Source organism: Anser cygnoides, chromosome 6, assembly GCF_040182565.1.
Source record: "Anser cygnoides isolate HZ-2024a breed goose chromosome 6, Taihu_goose_T2T_genome, whole genome shotgun sequence".
Classification (NCBI taxonomy): domain Eukaryota; kingdom Metazoa; phylum Chordata; class Aves; order Anseriformes; family Anatidae; genus Anser; species Anser cygnoides.
The window spans coordinates 13392265-13419270 of record NC_089878.1 but is presented as its reverse complement, the minus strand read 5'-3'; the positions used below and the strand labels follow the sequence as shown (position 1 = coordinate 13419270).

General features: G+C 43.6%; 1 protein-coding gene across 2 annotated transcripts; it reads left to right on the top strand.

Annotated features, from left to right (window-relative positions):
* Window positions 1-66: 66 nt before the first annotated feature.
* MCM3AP (minichromosome maintenance complex component 3 associated protein) lies at window positions 67-26978 on the top strand. Of its 2 annotated transcripts, XM_048056219.2 has the most exons (28): window positions 67-916; window positions 998-1221; window positions 1751-1829; window positions 3720-3867; window positions 4612-4808; window positions 5944-6083; window positions 6596-6793; window positions 6982-7250; window positions 7888-8050; window positions 8601-8761; window positions 10080-10324; window positions 11101-11291; window positions 12052-12152; window positions 14313-14444; window positions 15014-15127; window positions 15618-15770; window positions 16282-16479; window positions 16771-16839; window positions 17555-17686; window positions 18085-18238; window positions 18698-18956; window positions 19343-19440; window positions 20660-21050; window positions 21214-21465; window positions 22230-22359; window positions 23310-23513; window positions 24506-24656; window positions 25169-26978. In XM_048056219.2, the coding sequence occupies exons 1-28, from the start codon at window positions 67-69 to the stop codon at window positions 25325-25327; spliced, it is 5562 nt and encodes a 1853-aa protein (XP_047912176.2). In that variant the 3' UTR covers window positions 25328-26978. The 2 variants fall into 2 exon arrangements, with proteins under 2 accessions (XP_047912176.2, XP_066856007.1); XM_066999906.1 differs by having other exon boundaries at window positions 67-1221.
* The last annotated feature ends 28 nt before the right edge of the window (window positions 26979-27006 follow it).

Below are 27006 nucleotides of genomic sequence, written 5' to 3'. Positions count from 1 at the left end.
CCCTCCCCGGCCCGGCGGCGCCTGCGCGGCCCCGCCTCGCCGCGCGGAAGCCCGGCCGCGGCCGCCATGAGCGCGGGGCCCCCGTTCCGCGGCCCGCCCGCCTTCCAGCCGCCGCCGCTGCGCTTCGGGCAGGCCGCCGTGTTCGGGCAGGGGGGCGGCGGCGCTGCCGGCCTCGCCTTCGGCCCCGCGCCCGCCGCCTTCGGGCCGCCCTTCGGGCTGGGCCAGCCGCCGGCCTTCCCGGCGGCGGGGAGCAACGCGGGCTTCAGCTTCAAGCCGCCCACCAACCTGAGCAGCTTCCCGGCGCCGGGCGAGGCGGCGGCGGCGGGCGGCGGCGGCGGAGCCTTCGCGGCGCCCGAGTTCCGCTTCAAGGCTCCCGACAGCGCCGCCGCCGCCGCCGCCTTCAAGCCGCTGGCGGGCGCCGAGGCCGAGAAGGGCCCGGCCGCCCCCGCCGCCTTCACCTTCTCGCCGCCCTTCGGCTTCGCCCCCGAGGCGGCGGGCCCCGAGCCGGCGGCGGGCGGCGGCTTCTCCTTCTCTCGCCCCGCCGCCGCCGCCGCTCTCGGCCGCCCCGAGGAGAAGGGCCCGCGGCCGCTCTTCGGCGCGGCGGAGGAGGCGGGCGACGCGGCGCCCAAGGGGCTGAAGCGGAAGGAGGAGCGGGAGCGCTCCCCGCGCCGGGCGGCGGTGGCGGCGGCGGCGGGGGGCGGCGGGCGGGCAGCGGCGGCGCCGCCGGAGAAGCGAGCGGTGCTGCTGAGCCGCCCCCGCGGCGGGGCCCTGTTCGGCCGCACGCTGCAGGAGGTGCTGCGCAGCCAGGGCCGCGGCCACCGCGACCGCGGAGACGCCGCCGAGGCCGAGCGGGGCCCCGCCGAGGAGCCGCCGCCTCCGGTTGCGGTGGCGGAGGGCCGGGAGCCGCCTCGGGCAGGTAAGGGCACGGGTGGCCGGTGGCCGCCGCCGCCTTCCCGAGGGCTGCCTGCCCGACGTGTGGCACCCGCTGTCTTTCCAGACGCCCCTCCTGTCACCGCCGGGCGCAGGGTGCGGGGCAGCGAGAGCACGGACAGCCTGGGAGGCCTGTCGCCGGGCGAGCTCACGGCCATCCAGTGCAAAAACGTCCCCGACTACCTCAACGACAGGACGGTGCTGGAGAAGCACTTCGGCCAGTTTGTGAAGGTCCGCCGGGTCATGACCAGGCGGAATAAGAAAATGGCCATTCTGCACTTCTTTGATCATGTGAGTACTGGGAGCTGCCAGTGCAAGAACAGGTGGAAAATGAAGTGCTGGGGTCTGGTGTAAAGGGCACCCCTGTTTTATAAGGCTACACACCCTTCATTTGGAAGTTAACACCGAGGATGTGTTGTATCACGCACAGGGCTAAAACGCACACCGAGTGGATCTTCCCTGTTTACAAGTTGTATTCCCATGCCGCACAAGCCTAAAGTTACGCTGCTGGGTCCTTGCTTGGTCTTGGCAGCACCAAGGGCACAGTGGTCTTTGCAGAGTGACCCGCTTTTTGGAAATGCTGCCCTTGTGTTGGCATCCTCAGTCTCACGTGCTCTACACTTTTTCTTACTAAAGCACTCAACTCTTTTTGTGGAAGCCTGACTGGTCCTGCTAGTTGCTCGTAGGTCTTGGGCAACAGGTTAAAATGCGGCACCCAGACTTTTGTGGGAGTTCATAAATGCTTTTTTTCTGGCAGAAGTTGCACTGCAGATTTTGGTGGTGTCTTGCTAATAGGCTTTCATATTCTGTCTTCTTCCAGGCCTCTGCTGCCCTTGCCAAAAAAAAGGCAAAAGAGTTGCACAAAGACATAGTAACGTTCTGGCAAAAGAAGAAAACAAGTAAGTCTTTTGTTTCTAGATATGATAATTGGATGATACGTAGTAAATAGTGGCATCTGCTCTATTATTTTCTAATGTACTGAGGACTCTACCAAGATGATCTCCAGAGTTGGAATGCTAGAGGTCCAAAAGTATAACAGTTTTCTCTGGCTCCTAGCAAACTGTTGGGTGCCCAGAGCTTCTGTGAGTGTTGCAAGTTGTTAGAGAAGCATAAAAATAGTTGTCCTGTGTTTTATTTGACATCCTGGCTAGTTCTGTTTCTGGCAATGGCAATTAGTGCATACGTAGGGGAGAGAGCGAGAACAGTTTAAAGCATGTACTTGCTTCCAGAATAACTTCTCGACCTTTGGACAGCTGAGATAGCCCTCTCCTGTCTCCCACCATTCCTGGGAGCCAATCTTAGCCCTCACAGTTTTTCTCATATGAAGTTACTGAGTTGCTTTATGAGCAGCATGAATTTCCAGCATCTGTAGTACTGTCCTCTAGTACTGAGGAAGCTTTAAGTAAGCAACTGCAAGTCATAGTCGGAAATTGCACTGTTTCTTTCCTGAATTCCTGTTGGCTCAGATCAAGCAAAATATTTTAGACAAAACGCTGGATTGATGCTTGAAACCATGTGAAAGAGTTGAAGACGCTTGTGTGTAATTTTGCAAAACAAATTTAGAAATCATTCATGTAACCACACGGGAGGAATATAGTGATGTTAACATTGTCCTTGCGCTCCTATGTAGAAGTAGGGTGTTTTTCAGGGATGTAAGAAAGCGCAGTTTCTAATGCCTCTCTGCCCAGAGCGTGGACTGAGATGTGGGCTTCCAGCTTTCAGAAAAGCGTCCTGAGAACTGAGTTACCAAGTACTCAGGATTGAGTGTCTGTCTTGCTGGGACTGCTTTTCTGCATATAAACAACTGTATATTGCTTAAACCACAAAGAATGAACAGTGTGCATGGCTGGCTTACAGAGAACTGAGTTGTAAATGGGAAATGTGATTCCAGTCCCTGCTTGTGAATAGGGCAAAATGACATGTGAATGTTGGCTATTTGCCCCCCTAGGTGAATGTTTGAATTGCTAGACACTTCCCTTTCTTTAATTTTATGAACACTGCGTGTGTAGTTCTGACGTTGTGCCCTGGGGATACGTTTCAGCTGTCAGCAAGTGAATGGTTTGCCACAGCTTTGACCAACCCAGAAACTTGCCTTTGTAGAAAATGAACAGCTGTAGAGCTGTCTGGGAATAAACGTCTGGAACCAGCATATAGGGATGCCTTTGTCATGTTATTCTGGGATTAGAAAGTCTATAGAAATGTAAATGGAAATATTCTGAAATAACTAGTCTGAGAAACTTTAAGAAATCCAAATGGCTGAAAATTTCTTCGTGGGAGAGGATGTTCTCTGTTTCTGCAAGGTATAGACTAAATGCTTGGGAAGCCGTGCCAACCTTAGTCTTAGCTTGGATATGTGAAAATAATTATTAAAATGCTTCAGGAGCACTGAAAACGCTCTGACAACTGTGGTTTATGTTGATGAAATGGATTGAATACCTAGTAAAGAGCTGTGACTTGTGGATTATATCCCAAATCTAAAAGAATTCAAATTCAGACTATGAGCAGACTTCATTTACTGATGATCTACTGGGTAACTACAGTTACTGCTGAGCAGTGTTTTATTTAAGAATGCTTTTTCTTTATAGAACACTGAAGCTGACTAGCAAGTGGTAGACTTGGTACAGCTTCTAGTGCAAGTTTCTTGTAAGCATTGTGTGCCTGCATGAAGCTGTGACTAAAAATATTATCAGAAAACAAAACCAACTATTGACCACAACCAAGAAGGGGAAAAAAACTGTTGCTACAATTATTTTCCAAGTACCTGCCTTCATGTTTACATGTTACTTCAGGCCCTGCAAAAAGAGAATTTTCATCCAAGGAGAAGAAAGGAGGTGAAGATGAAGGAAGGCAAAGCAGTGAAGAGCAAAACTACCAGCATTCCCCACTTAGGAAGCCTTTAATAAGATCCTCTGCCAGTGCTGTCATGCCTGGTAAAAGGTATGTCTCTTCTGCTTCTTCAGGCCTTTTACTTCTTCTGTCTGCCTATTTCGTTTGAGTACTTTGTTACAACATGAGTAACAGCTGCAACAGCAAGGCATAAGGAAATAGAGAAACAGTGCAGAGCCCAAGTAGGACCAAGCAGCGATGACCGTGTTGAGTGGTCTCGATTAAATTGGTTTCTGAGGTGAATAGTTTTGTTTGTGGACAAATGTTTTTGTGTAATGAGTCGCCTTTTTGTAATAGCTGGTGAGTTTAGGTCATTATCTTTTTGCAGTTCAAAAGAACAGGCTTTTTACAGGAGGTCTTTGCTTTGTGTGAGGTGCTGATTCTGCAGTTCTGTGATTTTTCTGTGGTACTTCAATGGTGTGTCTAGTTGGACAGTGGTCATTTGGTATGCATTGTCATACAACTATAAAATTAATAATGTGCTGTAAAAGAATGACTGTTCCTTGAATAGAAATATGTTTATATCTAGGCCCTGTAAAATCTTTTAATGATCCCTGTTGCTATAGAAGGCGTTCCTTTTTTTTCACAGCAAACAGCAGGCTAATTCCTAGCTTGAAATGCCAACTGCTGGGCCTTAGAGTGATGGGTATAGATGCATACTCTGTTTACTTGATACATTGTCCTGTGTAAATACTAAAATACTATTCTAAACAGAGATGTCAGTGCCTTGAAGAGTGTACTGATAAGGTCAGGGCATGTATAGTGTAATATTGATTTAAAAAATCGTACTTTTAGCTCTCCAGCTAAGAAGCCTGGTCTTCGAAAGGCGCTGCAGTTTGAAGCAGATCTGTTTGATTCTAGTGCTGAAGGGCAGAACTCAGAGGCCATGGGAACTTCATTATCATCTCTCAGTAACCTGATCGGGTTAGTGGCTGAGACATCTGAAGAAAGATACCGTCTTCTGGACCAAAGGGACAAAATAATGCGACAAGGTATTGTTATTAATTACAAAAGTTCATGAGTTTAACATCAGCTTCTCTGCTGGGAAGAAATGAGTGCTTGATGTCTGCAAAGCTGTTGTAATGGTATGGTAATAGCTTTGAAATGAGGCTAGGTAACATGGAACAGTCTGTAAAGATAGTCTTCTATTTTAATGGGTTGTTGTTCTACAAGAAATTTATGTATACAACAGAAATCTGTTTCTTATTGCACACGTGTATTTCTTATGGACAGCGAATAGCAGACTGTTCGTCTTTGAAGGAATTTTTGAGTACTTTGGGGTCTATTTTGAGTCCTGGCAAAACGATCCCTATTAATAATGGGAGGAAAATCAACAGGGACAAGGTCAGCTAAGCCACCCCATGTAACTGCATCATTGTGTGAGACTGGCTTTCTAAATGCAGGCCTTGGTTTCCTTGGCCCTAGAGGAGGCCATGTAGGGCGATGTGCACCACTGCAGGTTCTTCAGAGAAAGCTAACCAAAGTCTAACAGTGTTTCTCTGAAAGCAAACGATTAAAAAACGGAAATTCAAGAAATCTCCTCTTGCTTCATAGTTCTGGCTTGTAAACCCTTTCATCCTATTCTCGCTGTTTCAAAGCTGATCCTATTTTTTTTTTTATTTACGGTGTTATTTTTAACATCAACAAACACATTGCTCTGTCACTTGACATGGAATTGTGAAATTGATGGTGTTAGTTTAGGATACAAACAAGTTAGGCTCTTGGGATACAAAACGTCGGGTATCAGGTTTAGAGTCTGTTTTCAACAAAAACTCTCCATACCTGGATGGGACAGTATAAGAAGCTTTACGAGATGAACAGTGCAGCCCCGGAACCAGACCCAGAATGGGGGGAAAACCATCCTTGTGTATTTCCAGCCATGCCAGGGTCCTGCTCCCAGGGGAGTCTGGCTGGGAGCCTCCAGAGATCCCTTCATACCAGCTTTTCAGTGAACCCTTGCCTTGGCAGCCTGCTTCTTGATGTCCATCCATTGACGACAGTGTATGGACCTCAGCTTAGGCAGATGCTGTGCTTTCGGGTGTGTTAGCACATTAAGAAAATAGCTTGTCATGAAATCTAAAAGAGAGATGCTTAACGTTACAATTTGAGTTTGTGACTTTTTTTTAGCTCGAATAAAAAGGACTGATCTTGGCAAAGCAAAAACTGTCATTGGCACTTGTCCCGACATGTGTCCTGAAAAGGAGCGTTACATGAGGGAGACGAGAAACCAGCTCAGTACCTTTGAGTTGCTTTTGGGATCTGACAAGGTATGAATCCTTTGTAAGCAAGAGTTTGCTTTTCTCAGCACATCTGTTCATTTGCTCCTTATATAAAGCTGTCGGTGTTATTTAGTTGATTACAGGGTTAATTCTGGTGGGGAATTTTGTAGACTCTCTCACTAACCTGTCTTCCAATTGCCCATTGTAAAAAAGGGATGGTGGATGTTTGCTATTTAAGTACTGCAATAACCTTTTCTATTTCATTCCAGAAAAGCATTTAGATCTGTAGTTGTGGTTAGCAGCGTACAAGTTCTGAAGGTGTTGAGTTAGGGACTGCCAAGTCAGCTCCTGTCATAAAATAAAATTTATTTGCTATCATAGCAGAACCTACGTGGGTTGTTAGTGTGAACAATGGAAAAACTCTTTTAACAGTCTGCTCCTTGCTAAAGTAAAGGCATGAATGTGATGAAATTTTACTCTCCTGATTTTTTAAAAAAAATTTTTATTTTTTATTTAAAAAAGGCTTCTTGGTTTTCATTTCTTTTCTCTGCCTCTTGCAGGTAGATCATGCAGCAGCAATCAAGGAATATAGCAGGTCTTCAGCAGACCAGGAGGAGCCTTTGCCCCATGAATTGAGACCCTCTGAAGTGTTGAGCATGACCATGGACTATTTAGTGACAAACATTATGGACCAAGGGGAAGGAAATTACCGAGAATGGTATGACTTTGTTTGGAACAGAACTCGAGGAATAAGAAAGGTAAGCAGTAGTAGATGGAGATGTTTGATGATAGAAAGTAAATGATCACATGATACTGTAAAAAGTGAAGCAAAAAGCAATAGTAATTGACTCAAAGCACAGAGTTTTCCAAAGGTAGGACAGGATGACTATGCTTTGTAGCTTTAGCTTAAAGTGCACATAAATGCTTTGTTTATTGTTCTGATTAGGATATAACCCAGCAGCATCTCTGTAACCCACTGATGGTATCTCTGATTGAGAAATGTGCTCGTTTTCACATCCATTGTGCTCACCACTTGTGTGAAGAGCCTATGTCTTCCTTTGATGCCAAAATCAACAACGAGAATATGACAAAATGCCTGCAGAGCTTGAAGGAGATGTATCAGGACCTGGCTAACAAGGGAATTTACTGCAAGAGTGAAGCGGAATTCAGAGGTTATAATGTTTTGCTGAATCTCAACAAGGGTGATATTCTCAGGTGGGAATGATGGATATCACTTAGTTTCTCTCTTGTCTCTGGGAAGAAATTAGATTAGAATTAAGTCCCAACAAATTGTGATAGAAGTAAAGACCTTAGTTGCAATTGCTTTTGCCAAAGAAAGACTCTGGTGTACTGTAGTAATGTTGCTTTAATTTGTAATATGTCATTAAAATGTGTCTTTTCTTAAGAAGAAACTTCTGTTTCTTAAATACCTCACCCTAATTTCTGCACAGCAAGTGTAAAAATTAAATATTTTTCTCAATCAAGGAGATCCTTCTTTCTTACTAGAGGGGTATACAATCTTCACTGCTTTATATCTTGTAGAATCAAGTAAAAAAAATCTTATGGACAGTGTTGTACTTTGCTTTTCTGGTCAGCCTCCTAATTGCCTTCTTCCGTAGAAGCTGGAATGATGTACCTAAATCATAGCATGATGATTATGCAAGTGTCTTTAGAAGATATATGATGAGCTAAATTTGCTGCAGCATTTACTCACAGACATTGATTTTGGTCTTGTCACTTGAAAGTTGCATGTCTCACTTGAAGTTCCTGATGGTAATTCCATTTTGTTATAGGTTGCTATCCAGTTGTTTGTATTGATTCAAAAGGTTTTTATCTGTCTTTATCTCCACAGGGAAGTGCAGCAGTTTCATCCAGAGGTTAGAAACTCTCCTGAAGTTAGATTTGCAGTTCAAGCTTTTGCTGCATTAAACAGCAACAATTTTGTGAGGTTTTTCAAGTTAGTGCAGGCAGCTTCTTATCTGAATGCCTGTCTCTTACATTGTTATTTCAACCAGGTAAGAAAAAGAAGATGGATATTTTAAAAAAGCTTTAACCTATAAAAGAGTTTTTCAGGAGGAAATCATTTTAGAGAGCAAATACCTCAGTAAATATTTAACATTAAAAATAGTCTTACTCTTGAATCTTAAGTATTTCTAAAAAATCAAGTTTTCTACTAGGTTATAAAAGGCAAATGCTAAAGACAAGTGCTCTTAGTATTTTTTTTTTCCATGACTGTGTATAAATATATATTTTCCTGAAAATAATTTGGGGAGCAAAGAAGTGGGCCTGAGACTTTTTTTAAACAAAATATCAACCTGTGCTTTCAGAAGCCCTTGCAAGCTTTTCTCTTGCACAGGAGTTGCAAAGGGATATGCTCAAAATGACCAGTGCTGAAGAGGGGTGGAAACTGGAAAGAAAGTGCACAGCACTTAAAGCTAAATCTAAACAGTTACTTATGTGTCTGTTTGATGACAAAGTGCTGCTTTCTTGTAAAAATTATTTCCGTTTTTAGAGTGCACTTAGCAGTTTATGTGACTCTTGCTTTTATCCCCGTCACCCCCGCAGATTCGTAAAGATGCTCTCAAATCTCTCAATATTGCCTACACTGTAAGCACCCAAAGAAGTACTGTGTTTCCATTGGATCACCTGGTCCGCATGCTGCTCTTCAAAGATTGTGAAGAAGCAACTCATTTTATAAGTTACTATGGCCTGAGTGTATCTGATGGGTAAGTATAAAGAAAAGAGCATCAGTCTGAAGATGCCTACTGGGGTTAGACCAATGTCAAGCAAAGCGTTAAGTGGATGGGCCACCCCTGAAGTTTGCAATGAAAAAAAGAGGGCGAAAACAACAGGCAAAGGTTAGAGGCTGAGCTCTACTTAAGTAAAACACTGGAATAGTGATCAGCACAAACTTCAATAGTCTCTTCTATATGTATTGATATAATTATGAAAAATTCTTTAATTTTTTTCTCCCTCAAGAAATAGGATTCGTATCCCTGTAAGTACTATGGTTTTCCTACTATAGCTTTTTTTTTTTTTTTTCAGGCCTGTGCATCGTTTTTTTTTTTTTTTTAATAAGGTGATGAGGGGTTTCAAGGACGCACAATTCCTTCAGGCTTCTTGAAGGTGATGGAAAAATGAGACATTGATTACAAAGGAAAATAAAGGAAAAAGGCATAATGATCTTGCTCTCCATTGAGCTCCAGAGACTTCTTCCCTAGAAAAGGGATAACCCAACTGAAGGAAATTTAGTTATTTAGGTTCTTATCTTGCAATAGAATTGTAGTAAGTTGCAGCTTTGTAGGAAGTGAGAATACAGTTCAGCTTCTCAAGAAACTGGTATTATGGTGATTCATATAGGGTAGGGTGAAGCTGAATGGTGCAAACCAGTTTTTAGAAACAAAAGGAGTGTGAAAGAAGAATGAGTGAAGGCTGAGTGACAGTGTGTTTAAAAAAAAAAAACAGTGAAAGTTCAGGAGGATGCCGGAGGCTGGCAGTTAGCAAGCAAGAATGTGCTGTGGAAATACGTGCGTTGTAAGGTGCGCTTACACAGTCTTGCAGTCTCAGGAGGCTTGAGAAGGTGAAAACAAATTGCATGACAGTTAGTACTCTATTTCCTGTTAATACTCGGTTTGGAAATAATGAACTGGTAAAACTAGAGGTACCGAGGTTGGAAGAGGACTGCGTCTTTTATAATTACTTCTGTAGCTAGACCTGACATCTGTCGCCTGGGATGTAGCTGATGAAAAATGTATGCAGATAGCTTGTATCCACCATGTACATTAAAAGGTTAATAACCCAAACAGCTGACAAGGGTGCCCAGGAACATCAGCCCTACTTGTCCTCTCTCCTGGCCGAATAGCCATAAGAACAGTGCTCTTGCCTTCCTTGCTGTGTCTCCAGACAAAAATTGAGGTCCATGCTACACGGGACAATCCTGAATGCCTTGTTCTTGTCTCGCTTTGACATACAAAGCTGTACGGTTGAAAATACTTTGGTTATTGGAACTTTGAATATGTACTCCTGCTTCTTATTTTTCCGCAGTGCTTATGTAGAGCTGAATCGCTCAGCTTTTTTGGAGCCTGATGGATTACCCAAGCCCCGTAAATCACTGTTTGTCAGCCAGAAGCTAACTGTCTCGGTTGGGGAAGTTGTAAATGGCGGACCATTACCATCAGTGCCTCACCACGTGCCTGTGTCTAGCTTTAATGGACAGAGCAAATATACTGGTGGAAGCACCTCTGTGGATCAAGCTAGTAGTAGCCAGAAGTCCAGTGTAGAAGCAACAGGTAAGACCAAATGTGCATTTTTAGGTACTGCTCAAGAACATGCTGCTGTGTCTGTTTTGTGAGTAGTTTTGTTGTTCAAAGCCGAAGTTGTTCTTTGCTCATCTGGCTTGAAATTGCATGGGAATTTGGGTGTAATGAAAGAATGTTTTGATTTAAATGTACTTACATGTGTGTAAAAATTAAAAAAAAAAAAAACAAAAACAAAAACAAAACCTTAATGATTAATAAATACAGAAAATGCTCTGATGGAAATAAGCTTAATTTTACCAGTGTAGGTGAAATAACTACGTATTTGGCTATTTCAAGTAGCCGACTTCCCCTTTCAGCTTCCAGATTTTATATGCTGTTTGTTCCTCCTGTGCATGCAATTGTCTTCCCTTTCAAGGTGTCTGGGTTTATGCTTTGTCTGTGCTGAAAATACAGATATTTTTTGTTTATTCAAGAAGTATGTGCGTAGGTGCTAGGCATACTTGTCTTAAAACAAGTTGTTTTGTTATTTGAAATGTATATGCTTGATATTGGAGGTAATGTGCAGTATTTATGAATATTTTTATAAAATATTTTTATAAAATATTCATACCTAGAAATTGGCTTCTACAATATAATTATGTATCTTCAAGGCAGCAGGCTTCCGTTGTGGGCTTGTTTTATGACCTGATGAGATTTGTCAGACAACCTAGCTTGAAATACAACAAGCAGCAAAGAATAGTTGAGCTTCTGTTTGTATCTGAATGGGTTTCCATTTTTATTTTTCTCTGCTAACTCACCTGCTAAAGAAGGAAGAGTGGAAAGCAAAGGTGTGGATTTAGATGTTACAGCAGTAAGAGCCCAGCCTCAAGCTCATCTTCTGCCTTCACTGTTACCTCGTCCTCTTGTGCCAATGCTACCTCCTGTGCAGGCAATTTCCCAGTCTGCTGGACAACCTGAGCCTCTTTCTTCAAAGCCTCAGCCTGTATACACAGACACAGTAAGGAAATCAAAAATCATAATGGAGTATTTGAGAAAAATCTGTAAAATATAATGAAAAGCAGCTGAGATTGATAGGTTATTTTAGTTGTCCAGAATCTTCACATCATGTAGAGGCCAAAAGGGACTCTGCCTGGTTCAGTGTGGTGGGTACTTTAAGATCTTTCCTTGAACTATTCTGAAAAGAAGTATTGTGTGATTTCAGATGCAAGCTTGAAACTGTACCCCATGTGTTTTTGGTGTTCCCCTTTTTTCTCCCTCATACAAGTTAGGATATGTACTAATGCTGAACCTGTTCTGGAGTGTTGCACTGCTTTGTGGAGTAGAGCTGCTGTATTCTACCCAGATGTGGCTACCTTTCAGTAAAGACTAGAACTGGTCATCTGAAATTGTCAGCTAGTACTTGTAGAGCAGTGGCAACTCTAAAAGAAACTAAAGTACAAAAATAAGAATTATTCTCAAAATTCACTTATCCTAACTATTTCCTAAATTGCTTTGTCTATATATAATGCAGAAAGTTGCTTCTGTCTCTGGGGTGTTACTGTATGGTTCTTAAACTGGTTCTTAAACTTAACCTAGAATTTCCAGGCTGTTGTACTTGATTAACTTAGTTTAGTCTGTAAGTAGAAATACAAGTCATGCAGTTGCCAGTTATAGTCACTTAAACAAGGCTGGAAGACCTTCCCCCATTCATGCATGCACACCAGCTGTCCTGAGCACAGCTCCAGCTTGCTTCAATTGCTTCTTCTGCTGTGTTGTAGGACATCGCTGAGGTGGTGGACGGGCTTGTGCATGATGTTCTCAAAGGAGAGTGCAGAGAAGTTGGCAGAGCAGGAGCCGATTACGTGACTGCAGCGATCTGGTAAAGAACATTTATTGCTGGTACTCCCAGAGCTTGTCGTCAAAGTTTACAGTTTACCTTAGCAGCACCATGTGTGGAGATCATAAAACTGAGCAAGGCCAGGTCTACAGTGGAGACAGTCTTTTTGGTAAACTTAAGGGAAAAACAGACCTTTCTTCAGATGTCTGCCACCTCTCTCCTACACACTAGTTTAGCCTGATGAAAGGCTAACTGTAAACGTCTCTGTAAACCTCTTTTATGACTCTAACATCACTGCAGCAGCAAATGTGTTGTGGGAGAGGAGGTGCCTGAATGAGAATAAGAGCAGTAAGTCCAGAGCTGGCTGCTTCTCTGCTTAAAATAACGCTTCTTCTCCAAGGCAGTTGTTAGACTCCTGGATGTGCTGGTGGGAGGGAGCATCTCTATGTCTCTGGTGCAGCCTCCTGCTCCTGGTGGTTGGTTACCCACACTAGATTAGGCTTTAGCAAAGTTACTCACAATTTTAGCAATAAGTACCAGCATTTAGACAATAAGATGTAGGGTGGTGTTTCCTGATAATAGACGGGCAAACTGTTCCAGTCCTTAGAGAGGCACTGCGACTTTAAATCCAAGAGCTGCAACTGGAATTTCCTATTTAGTCGTCTACTCTGCAAGAACCCAGATGCACTGATGTACAATGACGAATCCTACAAAAAACTGACTTCGGTCTCTCCTTATGTCCAAGGAAAGGCAGCACAAAGGGTGTGGGTGTGGGTGTTAGTGCCCTGAATTGTCACAGGTGGAGCTGCTGCTCTGAGAACTTAGTGCTGTTGGCCATCACTGTCCCCAGAAAGCTGCACTCGTGCACCTGCCCTTCACTGTGGTGGGATGCGCAGCTGCAGTCTGTCCAAAAGACATTTGGGTGTTTGCCCTTCCTGCAATTTTATTTAGAGGGAGACAAATGCCCGATCGCTTACAAGTGTACACACGCTGTTCTGTCTGTGCTGCTCAGTCCCAGCAGGGGTGGTTAGCTCCCTTTGACCCCTGATTCACTAGGCTGATGTGAGAATTAGCTTTGTTAATCCAGAACTGAGTTGCCAAAATGGAATTTGGCTTAAAAAGTATGATTTGCTGGAGGTTTCTTGGCAAGGACTAGCACAAGTTCACTGCTTTTACCCATCTAAGTAAACTTGTGTGCTTCTGTTCTTGGCTAGAAATAATAATAATAAAAAATAAAAATATCTGAAATGGGGTGAGCTAAGCATGGTAGAGGCTGTGAGCAAGGAATAAACTGGCTGCTAGACTCTGGTATGGCTTATTTTCTTTGGATTTTAGGTTATTTATTTAGGGAAAAGAAATATGAAAATGAATAAGATTTAATCTTTTTTTTTTCTGTTGATTATTCCTAGTAATGTTAAATTAAAATCAGCGTCCTTGTGTGGATTTTAGATCTTCTCCTAAAGTGAGAAATGTAGATCTTAACGGAACGTGAGGTCTGCACATGGCAAGTGTTTTTGCTAGCCAAGGGTAGATACTGAATTTACAGATGTTCCTGTCTGGCTGGGATGGAACTAATTCTTTTCACAGCAGCCCATATAGTGCTGTGTTTTGGGTTTGTGACGAAAACAGCATTGATAAAGCACCAGAGTTTTGGCTGCTGCTGAGCAGTGCTTGCGCAGCACCAAGGCTGTCTGTGTGCTACTGATCCAAGGATCAGGCTGGGCTGGGGGTGAGCAGGAGCCTCGGAGGGGACAGAGCCAGGACAGCCAACTGGAGGTGACCAGAGGGTTAGTCCCTACTGCCTAGCATCATGCTCAGCAATAAAACTGGGGTAGAGGAAGGAGAAGGTGGGTTGTTTTATTTTTTTTTCTTCCAAGGTGGTGGTTGTTTGGAGGGTAGCTGGGTACTGAGCCTGTGGGAGGCGATGAGTGTGCTCGAGTGTGTTTTCTTTTCTTTTTTCCCCTTCCTCATTAAGATGTCTTTATCCGCCAGTTTTCTTGGTGGTGTTCTTTTCCTCTTGTGTCCTGCTGTGGGGAGGGGAATGAGCAATGGTGAAGCAGGCACTTGGCCGTAGGCTGAGGTCTGCCCACCACAGCAGAGCAAGGGCGTGCTTGAGAAAAGCACAGGTGTGTGGTGCCTTCTCCATGAGGCTCCCACTTGTGACTTCCTGGCATTGAAAAGAGAATTGCTGTTTCCACACAGTACCTCAGAGGCCACTGTGGAGGAGCTGGTGGCTGAAGTGATGGAGGAAGTTCTCCGACAAGTGGTTGGAAGCACACTCAGCGCAGAAAGGGAGCGTGTTAAGGAGGAAAGGCGCAGAGTGGAGGAAGAGAGGTGAGCTGCCGCTTTTGCTGTGGGGCAAGGTGGGCTGTATCCATTCTTAGGCTCTGTGAGGACAGCAGGTGCCAACCTGAGGCCTCGTGCCATGTGCCCAGGCCCTGTGTCTTTATCAGCTGTCAATACTGCTCAGTTTGTCTCATGTTGAACTGCCCTGGGATCACTTAGGCTGTCCCTTCTCTGTTCTGAGGTAATCTGCTAGTTAGTGTTTGTTAGCCTCACAGAGCCACTGTTAAAATCATGGGTTGGAATGTTTAGGAATTTTTATTCACCCTGAGCTTCCAGAGAGGGAGAATTGCATTCTGGCCCTGCTGTACACAGTGAGTATGCTACTGAGATTGCTACTTGTCTGTGGGTTATTAGGTAAGAAAGAAAGAACCCAAATCTTACCTGTATTAATGAGACTTGGCTCCACGCAAGCCATTTTTTAATTTTTAGAGAGAGAAACCAGCTAGGGGGAGCTCAATTTTAGGTGAGTTAACTGTGGGTCTGCATGTAGTGCTTCTGTAGCAAAGGGGCAGGCTTGCTAGTTGCTACTTGTGTAAATCTCTTCTCTGTCCTTCTAGGCAAAGGCAGGAAAGAGAACAGTTAATAAAGCAGTTGAGTCAGTTGGTGGGTATGGAGTTAATGGAAGAAGTAATAAACGAGACTGTCCAAGAAGCTTCAGCCAATGAGTTAAAGTAAGTACGACATCCCATATGCTATACTTTGCTGTAGGTGCTTTCTAAAGGGTAAGAATATAAGGGAGTGCTGAGCTCCTTGCTTGGCCTTCTCCGAGCTCATCTTCCATAAACTGCTTTAAAGAGAGGGGAAGTGTACTTGACCATGCAGCGTATTGCCAGTTTGCCATTTCAGTAGCAGTCCTCCCAGGTGGAGGTGATAGAGGCTTTCTCTTGGACAAGGCTGCCCTGTATGCTTACTCTTATTCTGCCTCCCTTACAGCTCAGCTGCAGACCTTTCTTTGGAAGTCTGTGATCAGTGTGAAATCCTGAATGACTTCTGGTTTAGTTACAGGCCTTATTTAGAAGGGCCATAGAGTACAAGCAAAATCCCTCCTCTTTGCTAGTTGTACTGGTGGTTTCCCTTGTTTGTGCCGCAGCTAGTTGTTTTAGTACTTGCTCTGGCATTCACCTCACTAGAGGTCTCGATTTTTGTTTCATTTTGAATTAGATGTGCCTTAGAAAGAGACCGGCAAGCCCGTATTGCCCGGTGTTCAGAAGAAGTCTGTGGTCATGTCATGGACCACTTCCTGGAGGATGAGATTTTCCAGATTGCAAAGGAAACCCTGCAGGAGCTCCAGTGTTTCTGCAAATATTTGCGAAGGTGAGTGGCCATCCTCTGATACAACTGTTTTATTCAGGAGTGCTGGCAGGGAGTGGTTAATAGGGTTTAAACTGCACCTGTCTGGCTATGTTCTTTTTGAGATAGTTTTTGATGTCTGGTTGGCTTCGGTAGAAGGGTAGGCTTACGTTTTTGTTACCAGCCTGTAATGTTGCTCAGCCTTATGTAGGGAGTGGAACATGTCTTATCAGAGTCAGGTAATAAGCTTCATAGGAGATTTCAGCTTCATTCTAGCTAGAAATAAGGCTGACGCTTTGGATGCTGAACATATATGGTGAACAGGTCTCATCCAGTGCCCGAGCTGTGAGTTTGCAGCTGTGTGTGCAACAGCCTGAGCCTGCTGTACTACCCACAAGCACCACCTCACCTTCTCCCCTTGACAGACCGTGACTTGTGAGGTGTTTCTGAGAGCCTGATCCAGTTTGAAGAGCAAAGATGAAAACCGTGAGGGACTGCAGTTCATTAATGGGACCTTATTTATTCTTTCCTGAAGGTGGAGGGAGGCAGTGGCAGCTCGAACAAAGCTGAAACGTCAAATGAGGGCATTTCCAGCTGCTCCCTGTTGCACAGATCCAAAAAATAAACTGAAAGCTCTGTCCCCCAGTGCTGAGTGGCCTATAGCCATGGAGAACTTGTGCAGGAGACTTGTAAACCTGGGGAATGGAGGAAAGCTGGGAATCTCTTGCACGAGGTAAGGATACTTATGAGAGCAGGTGGCAGTCTGATTTTCGGAAAGTAAGTTCTCTTCTTCCATTGTGAAAGCTAATGTTTTTGCAATACAACTTGTTTTTAAATACCTTCCCCAAAAGACCCTTTCTGCACAAATGCCATGAAAGACTGAAAACTCGAAGAAATCATTCTCCTATTAACTGCAACTTTCTAAAGCATCTGCAGTAATTCTCAGGTCTTAGTGTTCTGTATAAAGCATTATCTTTAGCTATAGTTACCCAAAAAATCACAACAAAGGATCTTTTGTTTCCAGGCTGAATTGGCTGAGAAAAAAGACGGTGCATGAAATTAGAGTTGGTCACTTCCACCAGCAATTGTTAAGGTATGTTAGTGTTTGGTCCTTGTTTTCTTTTTAAGAAAACTGTAAGAGAAATGCCAGAGATCTTGAAGGTGTCATCTCAGAGTGGCAGATCATACTCAAATAGCCACTTGCGGCCTTGCTTCTGTAAGTATTTTCTAGGTAAGGGAACTGGATGGTCAATCCCTGGAAGCGTTGGCTGTCTGATCCTAATGTCGTGGGTGTAACTTGGAGGATCTGATGTATTTTATTTTGCCCCCAGGTGGGATGGGAGGGGTATAGGGAGAGATGATTATATAAGCAGTTATCAGTCTGGGTTGTGGCACAAAGGGATTGATCTAGGTTTTAAATCTGCAGCGGGAGACTTGGTTTTCATGGCTTGTCATGCACTCTCTTGCCCTGTGTGTTCATTGGAGGTGGGTATTTAAGCACTGTGGAGGTGAAGTGATATGTGAATTGTCCCACAGTCCCCAAAGTAAGGCTCAGTTAACAGACTTGGCAGCTGCAATTCCTGAAGGAGAGCTGGGGAAGGAAGGAATCTGGGGTGTGGTGAAATATATGGGCAACAAAGCTAAAGGATGAAACCCAACTTCAGACCTTTTTGAATTAGAGAGTAACCAGTTGCAGTATTGTAAGTTGTTCGAGGCAAGAAGAACATTCTCCAGGAGGGGGATGCAGATCTAGGGGGTCTTTTTTTCTTCCTTTTTTTTTTTTTAACCAGCTTCTGTCTCTCTCTAAGTAATTTATCTTGGACTCCCCTGGATCTCACCTCATTAATCATTGAGCATATACCATTTCAACAAGAACGGATATTTTGGAAAGTGCTGTTGGTTTTGCCAAATGATGAATATGCAGAGGATGATCTCAACAGGTAAGCAGAAGAGGTTGTTTTCTGAGTCCCTTTCTCAAGCGTGGCAGTGGAATGGAAGAATAGTAGTATGCAGCCCTCGATGTATGCTTTTACTCTACTGTATCAAACCTTTGTATTTTTTTTTTTTTTCTCCAGAGCACTTGAAAGATACAGGTAGAATTTTGGCAGTGGTCTGTATTGTCTTCTGCTGTTGTTCATTGAATAGCATTTGCTCATATTGAAAACAGAAAACCTTTAGCTAGGTAATATTATGGAGAATTTAAGGACATCTGATAGACGCTTAGCGATATCCAGGCATTATGACGGTTGTAATGGATTCTGGTATCTGAGATGTGTTGTTGCTAAATACTTTAAAATGTCATTTAAAAAACAAACAAAACCACTTTCTTGTTTACTAGAGTATTGGTGGATTGGCTTAAGACCAAATTTATTGGAGACAAAAGCTGGAAGAAAAACGCTTCATGTGCAGAAGGTAGAATTCAAACACTGACATTATTTAATTCTCCTGGCATGCAAGGGAGCAGAAGCATTAAAGTCAGTGTGTGTGTTAAGGTAAGTAAGAGCAATTTTGTGATACCTGACAGGCTGTAAAAGGGGGTGTGCTCTTTTCCAGTGGATGTTGTGTGGGGGTTTCTCACGCTGTGTCCTGTCAGATAGAGATAATACTGGGAGGGGTAGGGTTGTTGAAAAGGTCTGGAGAAAAGTGTGTACTTTTTCTTGTTTCCAATCAATCAAGTAATAACTGCCTAAATACAGTTTAGTAGTAGAACCTCAATCCTCTCAATTTCCAATGCCAAATCAGGTACATAAGGTGCTGAAGTACACTTCTGTGTTCACATGCATCTATTGAAGACATCTCTTTCTTACAATTCATTGTCTGAAGATTTGTAGAACTACTGGTAATGAAGATCAAAGTTGAATGCTAATAATAGTGAACTGCAGTTTTCAGTAAATTTCAGAAAATTGCTTTGTTTAGCTACTTTACTGTTGTCATCTTTGTTGCTTGTATAGGTGGTACATGGTGTGCTCTCTGACTCTGAGCTTGATGCCGCAAACGTGCAAAAAGACTTACTTGGAACCAGTGGACTCATTCTTCTCCTGCCCCCTAGAGTAAGGAGTGAAGATGTTGCAGAAGAAGATGTTTATTGGCTTTCAGCTTTGCTGCAGTTGAAACAGTTGCTTCAGGTCAAACCTTTCCACCCAATAGTTCCTTTGGTGGTTGTAGTCCCCATTGAGGAAGAGGAGGCCATAGAGAAAGAAGTTGAAGAAGGTACATAATTGTTTTTTTAAGACATAGAAATAATGTGAATGTTTATGCATGCCCAAAGTAAAACTTTTGCGGCTAGTGCAGTCTCAAATACAGAGCCTAGCAAACAGAGAGATGGTGAAGTACAAGGCATTTTCAAAGCTTTGGTAGAAATCCAAAGACTTTAACAGTTGATCATTATGGAAAGTGATGAACTCTTCTTTGGCTTCCAATTGTTCTTTGCACACAGTATTTGATCTTGAGGGTCTAGGGGAAGGATGGAGAGGGAAAACATGCTGGGAATGTATACAGCGTGTGCAACTGGGTCAGAGTAGAAGATAAATATTTTGTTCTTTCTCTGTGTACGTGTGATGTTTTTTTTTGTTCTTTTTTGTTTCTTTATTTTTAAGGTTTAATGCTGCAGGACTTGATTTCAGCCCAGCTTATTTCAGACTACATCATTGTTGAGTTACCAAGTTCTATCAATGACTTACAAGGCACGAAAAGGGTAAGAACAGTGGATTGGAACATGAAAACATACTCAATTGGTTTATTGTTAACCTTAATTACTAATGCCTTGGAAGGAATGATTGTTACATCCTCAGTAGCTTAAATTGCAACAGTCTTATATACTGTGTTATTTTTTTTCCTGTTAAAGTTAAGGACTGTGCTCCTTTAACTGACTAGAGATTGGTATTTGCTGAAGATTGTCATTGACAGAAGATGTTTCTTGTGTCTAATACTGAAACTGTACTGAGTCCAAAATACGTGGTTTACATAAATCCGTTCTTGTCTGCCCTGCATTTGACTATAAGGTAGGGCTACAGCTGCTGCATAACAGAAGAGTGCTAGTGGCGTGCAAGCCTTTTTTATCTTGAAGCTCCTACTCCTAAAATACAAAGGATGCCGTGTAGCAATTTTGGCTGCTGTGAAGTCACCCAGTATTACCCTATTTTCAGTGGATGGGAATGAGGGATGCCTAATGTGAGGAAGGATTGTACATTGCTCTTTCTGACAGCCATCAACGTTTCCTTGTCCTTCAGTTTGCTGTGTGCTTGTGAATAGTGGCCTGGAGACAAATCAAAAATCCATGATGCAAAATGAAAATATTTTACACTTCTAAGTATCATGTGTGAGAGACATAGCAGGATGGGTTGGAGAGGAGAGTGAGGTTAATGTTCAGGAACAGCTGAGCTGTGTCAGACTGACATGACAGCAGCGCTAGCCACTGTATTCCTTGATCACAGTGGCTGAGGAAGGTCCATAGGGAAAGAAAATGCAAGGAACAAGGCAAGCACAGAGTGGTGCTCCCCTGCAAACCCTTGCAGCTGGCATCTCTGTGGACTGCTAGGATCATGCATGGCTTCTCTGGGTTTAGTCCCTGTGAGATAATTTTTGTTAATCTGCCAAATCTTTTCTTGACCCCAGATAAATTTTTGACATCCCCAGTGTTCTGGAGCAGAGAATTTCATGGCAAAACGGCACCTTACGTGAACTGCCTCTTCTTGTCTGCTTTTGAGGCCGCTGCCTGTGAATTTAATTTGAGACCACCTAGTTGGAGAACAATTACTGCAAATATGAGAATGTTGATAGATAATCTATTTGTATTTTGCTGCATAGAATCTTAAATTCTGTTACATCAAACACAAGGTTGTGGGATTGAATCCTTTAGTATCTTGATCACTGTGAAGTGGGGTTTCCAATCACTCGTGTTTTGTGTGTCGTAGATTGCTGCAGCTGTGGGCTGGTTGGTTTCCCAGTGCCCTAACTCCCTTAAGATCTGCAGTCAGACCCTTCAGGAGTACATTGAAGATGGGATTGATGGTGAATTTGGCAAGCGCTTCTACCTTGACTGGAAGGAGAGACGTTTAGCTGGCCTGCCATCTCAGGAACCCGGGGCCATCATAGAGCTGTACAACAGTGTGCTGCAGTTTCTTTCAGATGCAGCGTCCTCAGAGCATCTTTGTGACTTGTCTTGGCCTGTTACTGAGTTTTCAGAGCGTGGGGGTAACAAGCTGTTACCCCACCTGCAGTGGAACATGCCTGATCACCTAGCTTGGCTGAAAAAGGCTGTGCTGTCCTTCCAGATCCCCTACCTAGATCTGCCTCCATTAGGTGGTACGTACTTCACGTTGCGGCATCCTCTTTGCTGCAACATGCACGCATCATTTCTCTTAGATGTGTCTGCACTGTGTTGAGCTATCAACTTCTTATATGCGCGGTCTGGCTATGTCACAAATTCTCACAATCCACTTGTTTTTTGTTTATTTGTTTCCTGTAGCTCCTTGGCGTCCTGTTTGCCACATGATTTTTCAGTATGTATCTCAGATCGCTAATTCTTCACATACTCAACCGCTGATCCAGTCTCAAGTGGAGAATCTGCTGAGCAAAACGTATCAGAAGTGGAAAAACAAGACATTGGGGAGCTCTGATGGGCCTTCTGTAGATGAGATCCCTTGGGATGCTATCCTGGCAGTCTGCATTGATCATAAGCTGAGAGACTGGAAACCCCCAAAACTGCCTGTTGCACCAGGTATCATATGTCCTTCTACAGCAAGGATGACACTTCTTGCATAAGTGTTTAATAACTTGGCACTGGTGCATTCATGCATAGGAGTGAGTGAGCATCAATGTAGCAGGGATGGAGCTCTGGTCTTGATCTTTTTTTCATGTTGCAGAATAACAATGTGCTTACTGCATGTCTTTCTGCAATTTAGTGTATACTTATTGTTGATGATGACTTGAGCTTGTGTTTAGCACACTTCTCTCCATGTGGAGAAATACAGTCAGTCTTTCAGTCTTCTCCCAGGGGAGCAGAGGGTATTTAGATTCAACCACAGACCAAGAATGGGTACTTGACAAGCCACATCAGCTCAGGTCATCTGAGATGGCAGACTGCCACTCTTAATGAACACTTCCATGAGTTAATGAAGTTTGTCTTTAATTCTGTTTACTTTCAATTTAAAAGTGTGTGGACTTTTTTCCATGCTTTGTTAGGCTTAATTATAGAGAGTCTCCTTTGAAATGGTTACTGAACTTGCTGAACACTGTGCTTAGATGCACTAGAATGTTTAAAATGAAGATAAAAGAACATTTTATGCTCTTCCTCAATAATGTGGTATATTGAGCAGTAAAATAGCTCAGGACAACCCTTTTTTTTATATGCTGAGTACAACAAAAAACTACTTGAAAGGGAACGCACTATTTTCCCTCATAATGGCTTTTTAATACTGAAGCTTTCCTTTTGAGGAGAAAATCTGTACTGATAATAAATGCTGGGTTTGTGTTTATTCACAGAAGCAGTAAGTGAAGATGGACAGATTCGGGTGTACTTCTTCAAGGAGCATTTACAGAACTTCACTATACCTTACGTGTGGGAACAAGCCAGACTGCGCACGCAGGAGGAGATCCGGCAGGGCCATGAGAGGTAAGATGGCTGCTGACTCTGCCCGAATAGCATTCAGCTGTCCACTAAACCACCAGAGCTGCTCGGTGAATTCTGAGGAGGTTGCTCAGGGCCTCTTGTCACAGTCATATACTGCTATTGTGATGTCACGAACCAGTATGTGACATTCTCTTAGAACGTGCTTTTGTACATCTCCTTGAACGGTATTTGTGCAGAAACCGGGTTGTAAGTAGGTTTCGTTTCTTTAGGGTTTCTCAGCTCTCAAAGAAATGGGTTACTGGGAGGAGTGCTCAAAGTGCTATAAATGGAGAAGTTTTGCCAAAGTAAATACTACCTTGAATTAGATTTGTCCACTAGGTAGACAAAGCACAGAGTAAAAACAGTGTGAGGTGGGTGAAGACCTTGGGGGTTAGCATACCGTTTGCTTAATAGTGCCCACTTCTTTACATTGTTGCACCTTGGAGCTGTTAGATGAATTACCTGTGAGATGATTCTCAGACTTACTCTTTGGCAATTGCATATTAATTTTGCAGCATTTTAAGTTCAAAAGAAGCCTTTGTGATCGACTCCAGGGATGACATTAGGAAAGTCTCACTGCTAATGGAAAATGCAGGGTTGAAGGGGGAGGCTTCCTTAGAGCTATATGTCTATGTGGTATTAACGGATTTGAGAGCTCTCAGGAGTCTAGCTCAACTCTCTAGCCCTGTTCAGAGTAAAGCCAGTCTCTCTTCTGTCTCAGAAGCTCATCTGTTGCTCTTTTGTGTAGCAAATTTTGGATGGATACGTTTCTTTGAAGTAAATCTCAGTCAGATTTGCTCTTCTCAAGTCCCACTTGGTGGTGGTAGTTTGTTAGACTATGGTACGAGGGTCTATGTCTCTGCTTTTTACTCCCAGATATTTCTATGCTAGTAGGGGAAAAAAAACTCCTACCAATTTCTGTGTTTTTGTTTTTGTTCCCCTCCCTGTCTCAGGTCAGGGATAAAATCTGTCTCTTTTGAGAAACCCTGTAGCGTCTCCATGATGCCAGAACAAAATGACGCTGGCATGAGCATGCTCTTGAGTCAAGGAAGGAGCATTCCCAGTGCAGATGCACTCACAGACACAACCTTGGCCAAGGATCTTCTCCCAGAGCGTCTGTTAAGCCAGTTGCAACAGGAAAAAATGGAAAGCAGAAGGTGAGTTATGAGAGCAACAACCTTTTCCTTGCAGCCCTGCAGAAAGGGATCTGGGAGTTTTGGTTGACTGCAAGGTGAATATGAGTTAACAATGCAGCCTGGCAGCCAAAAGGGCCAACCATACCCTGGAGTGCACCAAGGACAGCATTGCTAGCCAGTTGAGGTGACTGTCCATCTCTATGCTGGCATGACCTCCTCTGAGTACTGTGTGCAATTTTGGGCACCGTGGGATATAAAACTATTAGAGTGTCCAAGGGAGGGCTACAAAGATGGTGAAGGTTCTAGAGGGCAAGCCGCATGAGGAGTGGCTGAGGTCACTTGGCCTGTTGAGCCCAGAGCAGAGCAGGCTGAGGGGAGGCCTCATGGCAGCCTGCAGCTCCCTCATGAGGGGAGCGGAGGGGCAGGCGCTGAGCTCTGCTCTCTGGTGACTGTATTGGGTTTATGTACCAAGAATTCGGTAGCGGGAGGCTGCAGGGGTGGCCTCTGTGAAAAGAATCTATTAGCTGTCCCACGTTAGGCAGAGATAATGGAATATTTGAGGAATGATTGGAAACTCATCAGTCAAGCCACTAATGGTAGGGCAGTGTAGTGATGTATAGTGTTCAATAGTCTGTGTCCTGCAATGTCACCAATGTCTATGAAGTCCACTTTAGGAATGTCAGTTTTGCACCAGTAGCATTGCAGGTCACAAACCTAAAGAACTTAAGTTCTTGAGGTTGGCCCAAGGATTTATTTTCTTTGCACTCCATCAGTTGGGTGCCCTCAGTTTTCTTGGCTCCTTTCTGTACCACCACCTTCAACAGTGTTTTTTTTTGTTTGTTTGTGTTTTTTTTTTTAATAGCAGTGGGGGATGTCAGTCAGTGTTGGAAATGACTGCTAACATCAGATCCTTCTTGCAGACACCTCTGAACCCCCAACACTTATTTTACCTACTGGTTACAAGAGCAAAGCCAGGTGACACTGTGACTGGTGCTCTTGATCTTTCTCTCCAGGTTTGAAGAACAGTTGCACCAATGTCTAACGAAGGACACAGAGCACCTTGGAGACTTTGTGGGTCTTCCACTGTACCTTCCCCAGTCCCTGGTCTCCACCACAGCTATCACTGGTCCGTTGATCAAGAGTTCCATGCCACCTGTTCAAGGGGTAAGAAAGAATGGTGCTGAAAACTTAACTGTAGCTGCAAAGAATACTGTGCAGGCATCAAACCTGCTGTAATTGCAAACCATTAGTGGGAATAACCTTACCGTGCGGTGTTGGATACACTTGGGAAATGAAGAATTGAGAAAATGTACCTTGAAAATAAGGAGGGATAACTTTGGTAATTCCAGGGAGGGGAATATTTTCTGTAGACCTGAAACACTGTTAACATGTGTGATGAACTCCTGTCTGCTGCTGGCAGCTGTAACAGTATAGTGCCACAAGTGATACTTAACTTAGAGAATCACTGTTGCGAGTCAGCTTCACCCAGTTAAAGGAAAGCTGGGTCTAGAAGTAGCAAAACATGCTATTTTTATCATACATCCTTTGGGAATTGGGGGGCGGCTGACCTCTGTGGTTGTTCTCAAGTGGCAGAACAGTTAGTAAGCTGAGAAGTCCCTCGTTGGTTCTAGATAATGCAACTTCCTCAGTCTCATCTCTCTCTTCTTTCTGTCCAGGCTGGAAGTCAAGCAGGATGTGAGCTGTTGGAGGACAACCTAAGCCCCATACTGTCGGACAGACTGAAACACTTGCAAAGGCTCCTCAGAGCTAACAGGGAGGGTGAGGTTGCTTCTGAGCTCCACCTGTCTACTCTGATGGACATGGTGGATATCTGAGCAGAAATGAGATACGTGTGCAGACCAAGAGACTTGGTAAAGAAATCCAGGGCTGAGTGATTCAACAGAGGAACTCCTGCCTAACATTAGAGGAAAAAAACAAGTGTCCTGGGAGAAGAACACGGCAGGTGCGGGGCTTGGGCTGCTCCTGCATGGCTGCCTTGCACAGAAAGGATGTACAGGGGCATTCACTGTGTCCCTTTGGCTCACTATGGAGGTTTGACTGGTCTGGGATCTCTTCCTTTTAAGCATACTCATTTCACAGCTGTGGAGACAAGTCAAATGCTACTCATGGAAAGCCATAAACTGACACAGCGGTGTTTTTTTCCTTTCTACCAACTCTCATCAATTGTTGATCAGCCAGGAAAGAGACGATGAGTTGGTTGTCCATATTAGTTCTGTATCAGTTTGTGCAGAGTTGTGATGCTCTCCTTGTACCTAGCTTTTGTTCACTGCCTTGCCTTCATAACACAGTAAGAAGCTGAGCAATGCTGCTGTAGGACCAGGATTTTTTGTTTGTGATCAGATCTCAATTTCTATAGAAATGCAGATATGAGAATACTGTTGTGAGGATTTAGTAGAAAATAGTTTTGTGGGAAGCATGTAGTTATATTTAACCTCACCAGGAGAAAACAATAAAGTAGCAAGGACCCCTGAGAGCATCAGAGCAATCGGTCTCTACAGACACAGTCCCCAGGATGCTGTCCCAGCTCTGTGTTTACTTGATGCGTAAGCTACCTTGCAGCAGCAGCACCTTGGTTTGAAGGTTTTTTTTTTAGCTGCTTAGGAATATCAGTGATCATTCTGAAGTAGTTACAACACTTTTTGTTTCACTTAACTGCTCTATGCAAATCCAGAAGGATATTTGTGCTGCTGGGCCCCAGTTTTATTATGTTGAATACGTATGGCATTAAAACCAAATCAATTGCTTATTCTACAGACTAATTGTCATGCTGGAATGCAACGCATTTTCTTCATTAAACAGCTATGGAAGAATGATTTTCCTATCTAGAAGAGCTCAGAATACCTTCATCGTCTAGTTTTTATATAGCTGTGGCTTTGAAAATTGAAGACCTTTTGGTTTTAGTTTAATATTGATTCCCAGTAAACTGTGAAGATGTACTTCATGGTTGCAGTACTCTAGTACAGTAATCTTTTTTTTTTTTAAATTACAACAGCAGCAGATTTTTCTCATTTCCACATTGTGAAATACAAATCCCTGCTGCTATCACTGTAAACACTGATTTATAACTGCACAGGCACGATCATTTGTCTGACTTGCTTCTAATTTCATTTGAAAATTCAGTCCAACTCTGTCAGCTACCTTCCAAAAATGTTATATTTTTAAATAGTATTTGCTATTTCTCTTAAACGTAGTATTAAGGCACTCTTGTTACTCGAAGTTGAAATCAGAAAGTTAAAGCTGGAGCGGCCATGCTTTGAGGCGTTTGTTGGGCTGAGTTTTACTGACTTCTTCATGCAGCAGGGGTTTGTGAGATGAAGTTGCCCTGCCCTTCTCTGTGTCTGTTCCCCGTTTAACCAGAATTCACCTGTAAAAAGCTGGAAGCGGGGCGGAACCCCTTTCACACCACCTGCCTTCTTTCATCTAAATGTTCCTTTGTATCTAATAAAATGCTTTTTGTGGCTTGAACTTAGCTCTTGCCTTCTTATGACACAGA

What these genes read in the sequence shown, in the direction of transcription:
- MCM3AP (XM_066999906.1), top strand. Translation starts at nt 67, where the DNA reads ATGAGCGCGGGGCCCCCGTTCCGCGGCCCGCCCGCCTTCCAGCCGCCG. An exon ending in TGCTTTTGGGATCTGACAAG is followed by an intron (nt 6,084 to 6,595) that starts GTATGAATCCTT and finishes TGCCTCTTGCAG; the next exon opens with GTAGATCATGCAGCAGCAAT. An exon ending in GAACTCGAGGAATAAGAAAG is followed by an intron (nt 6,794 to 6,981) that starts GTAAGCAGTAGT and finishes TGTTCTGATTAG; the next exon opens with GATATAACCCAGCAGCATCT.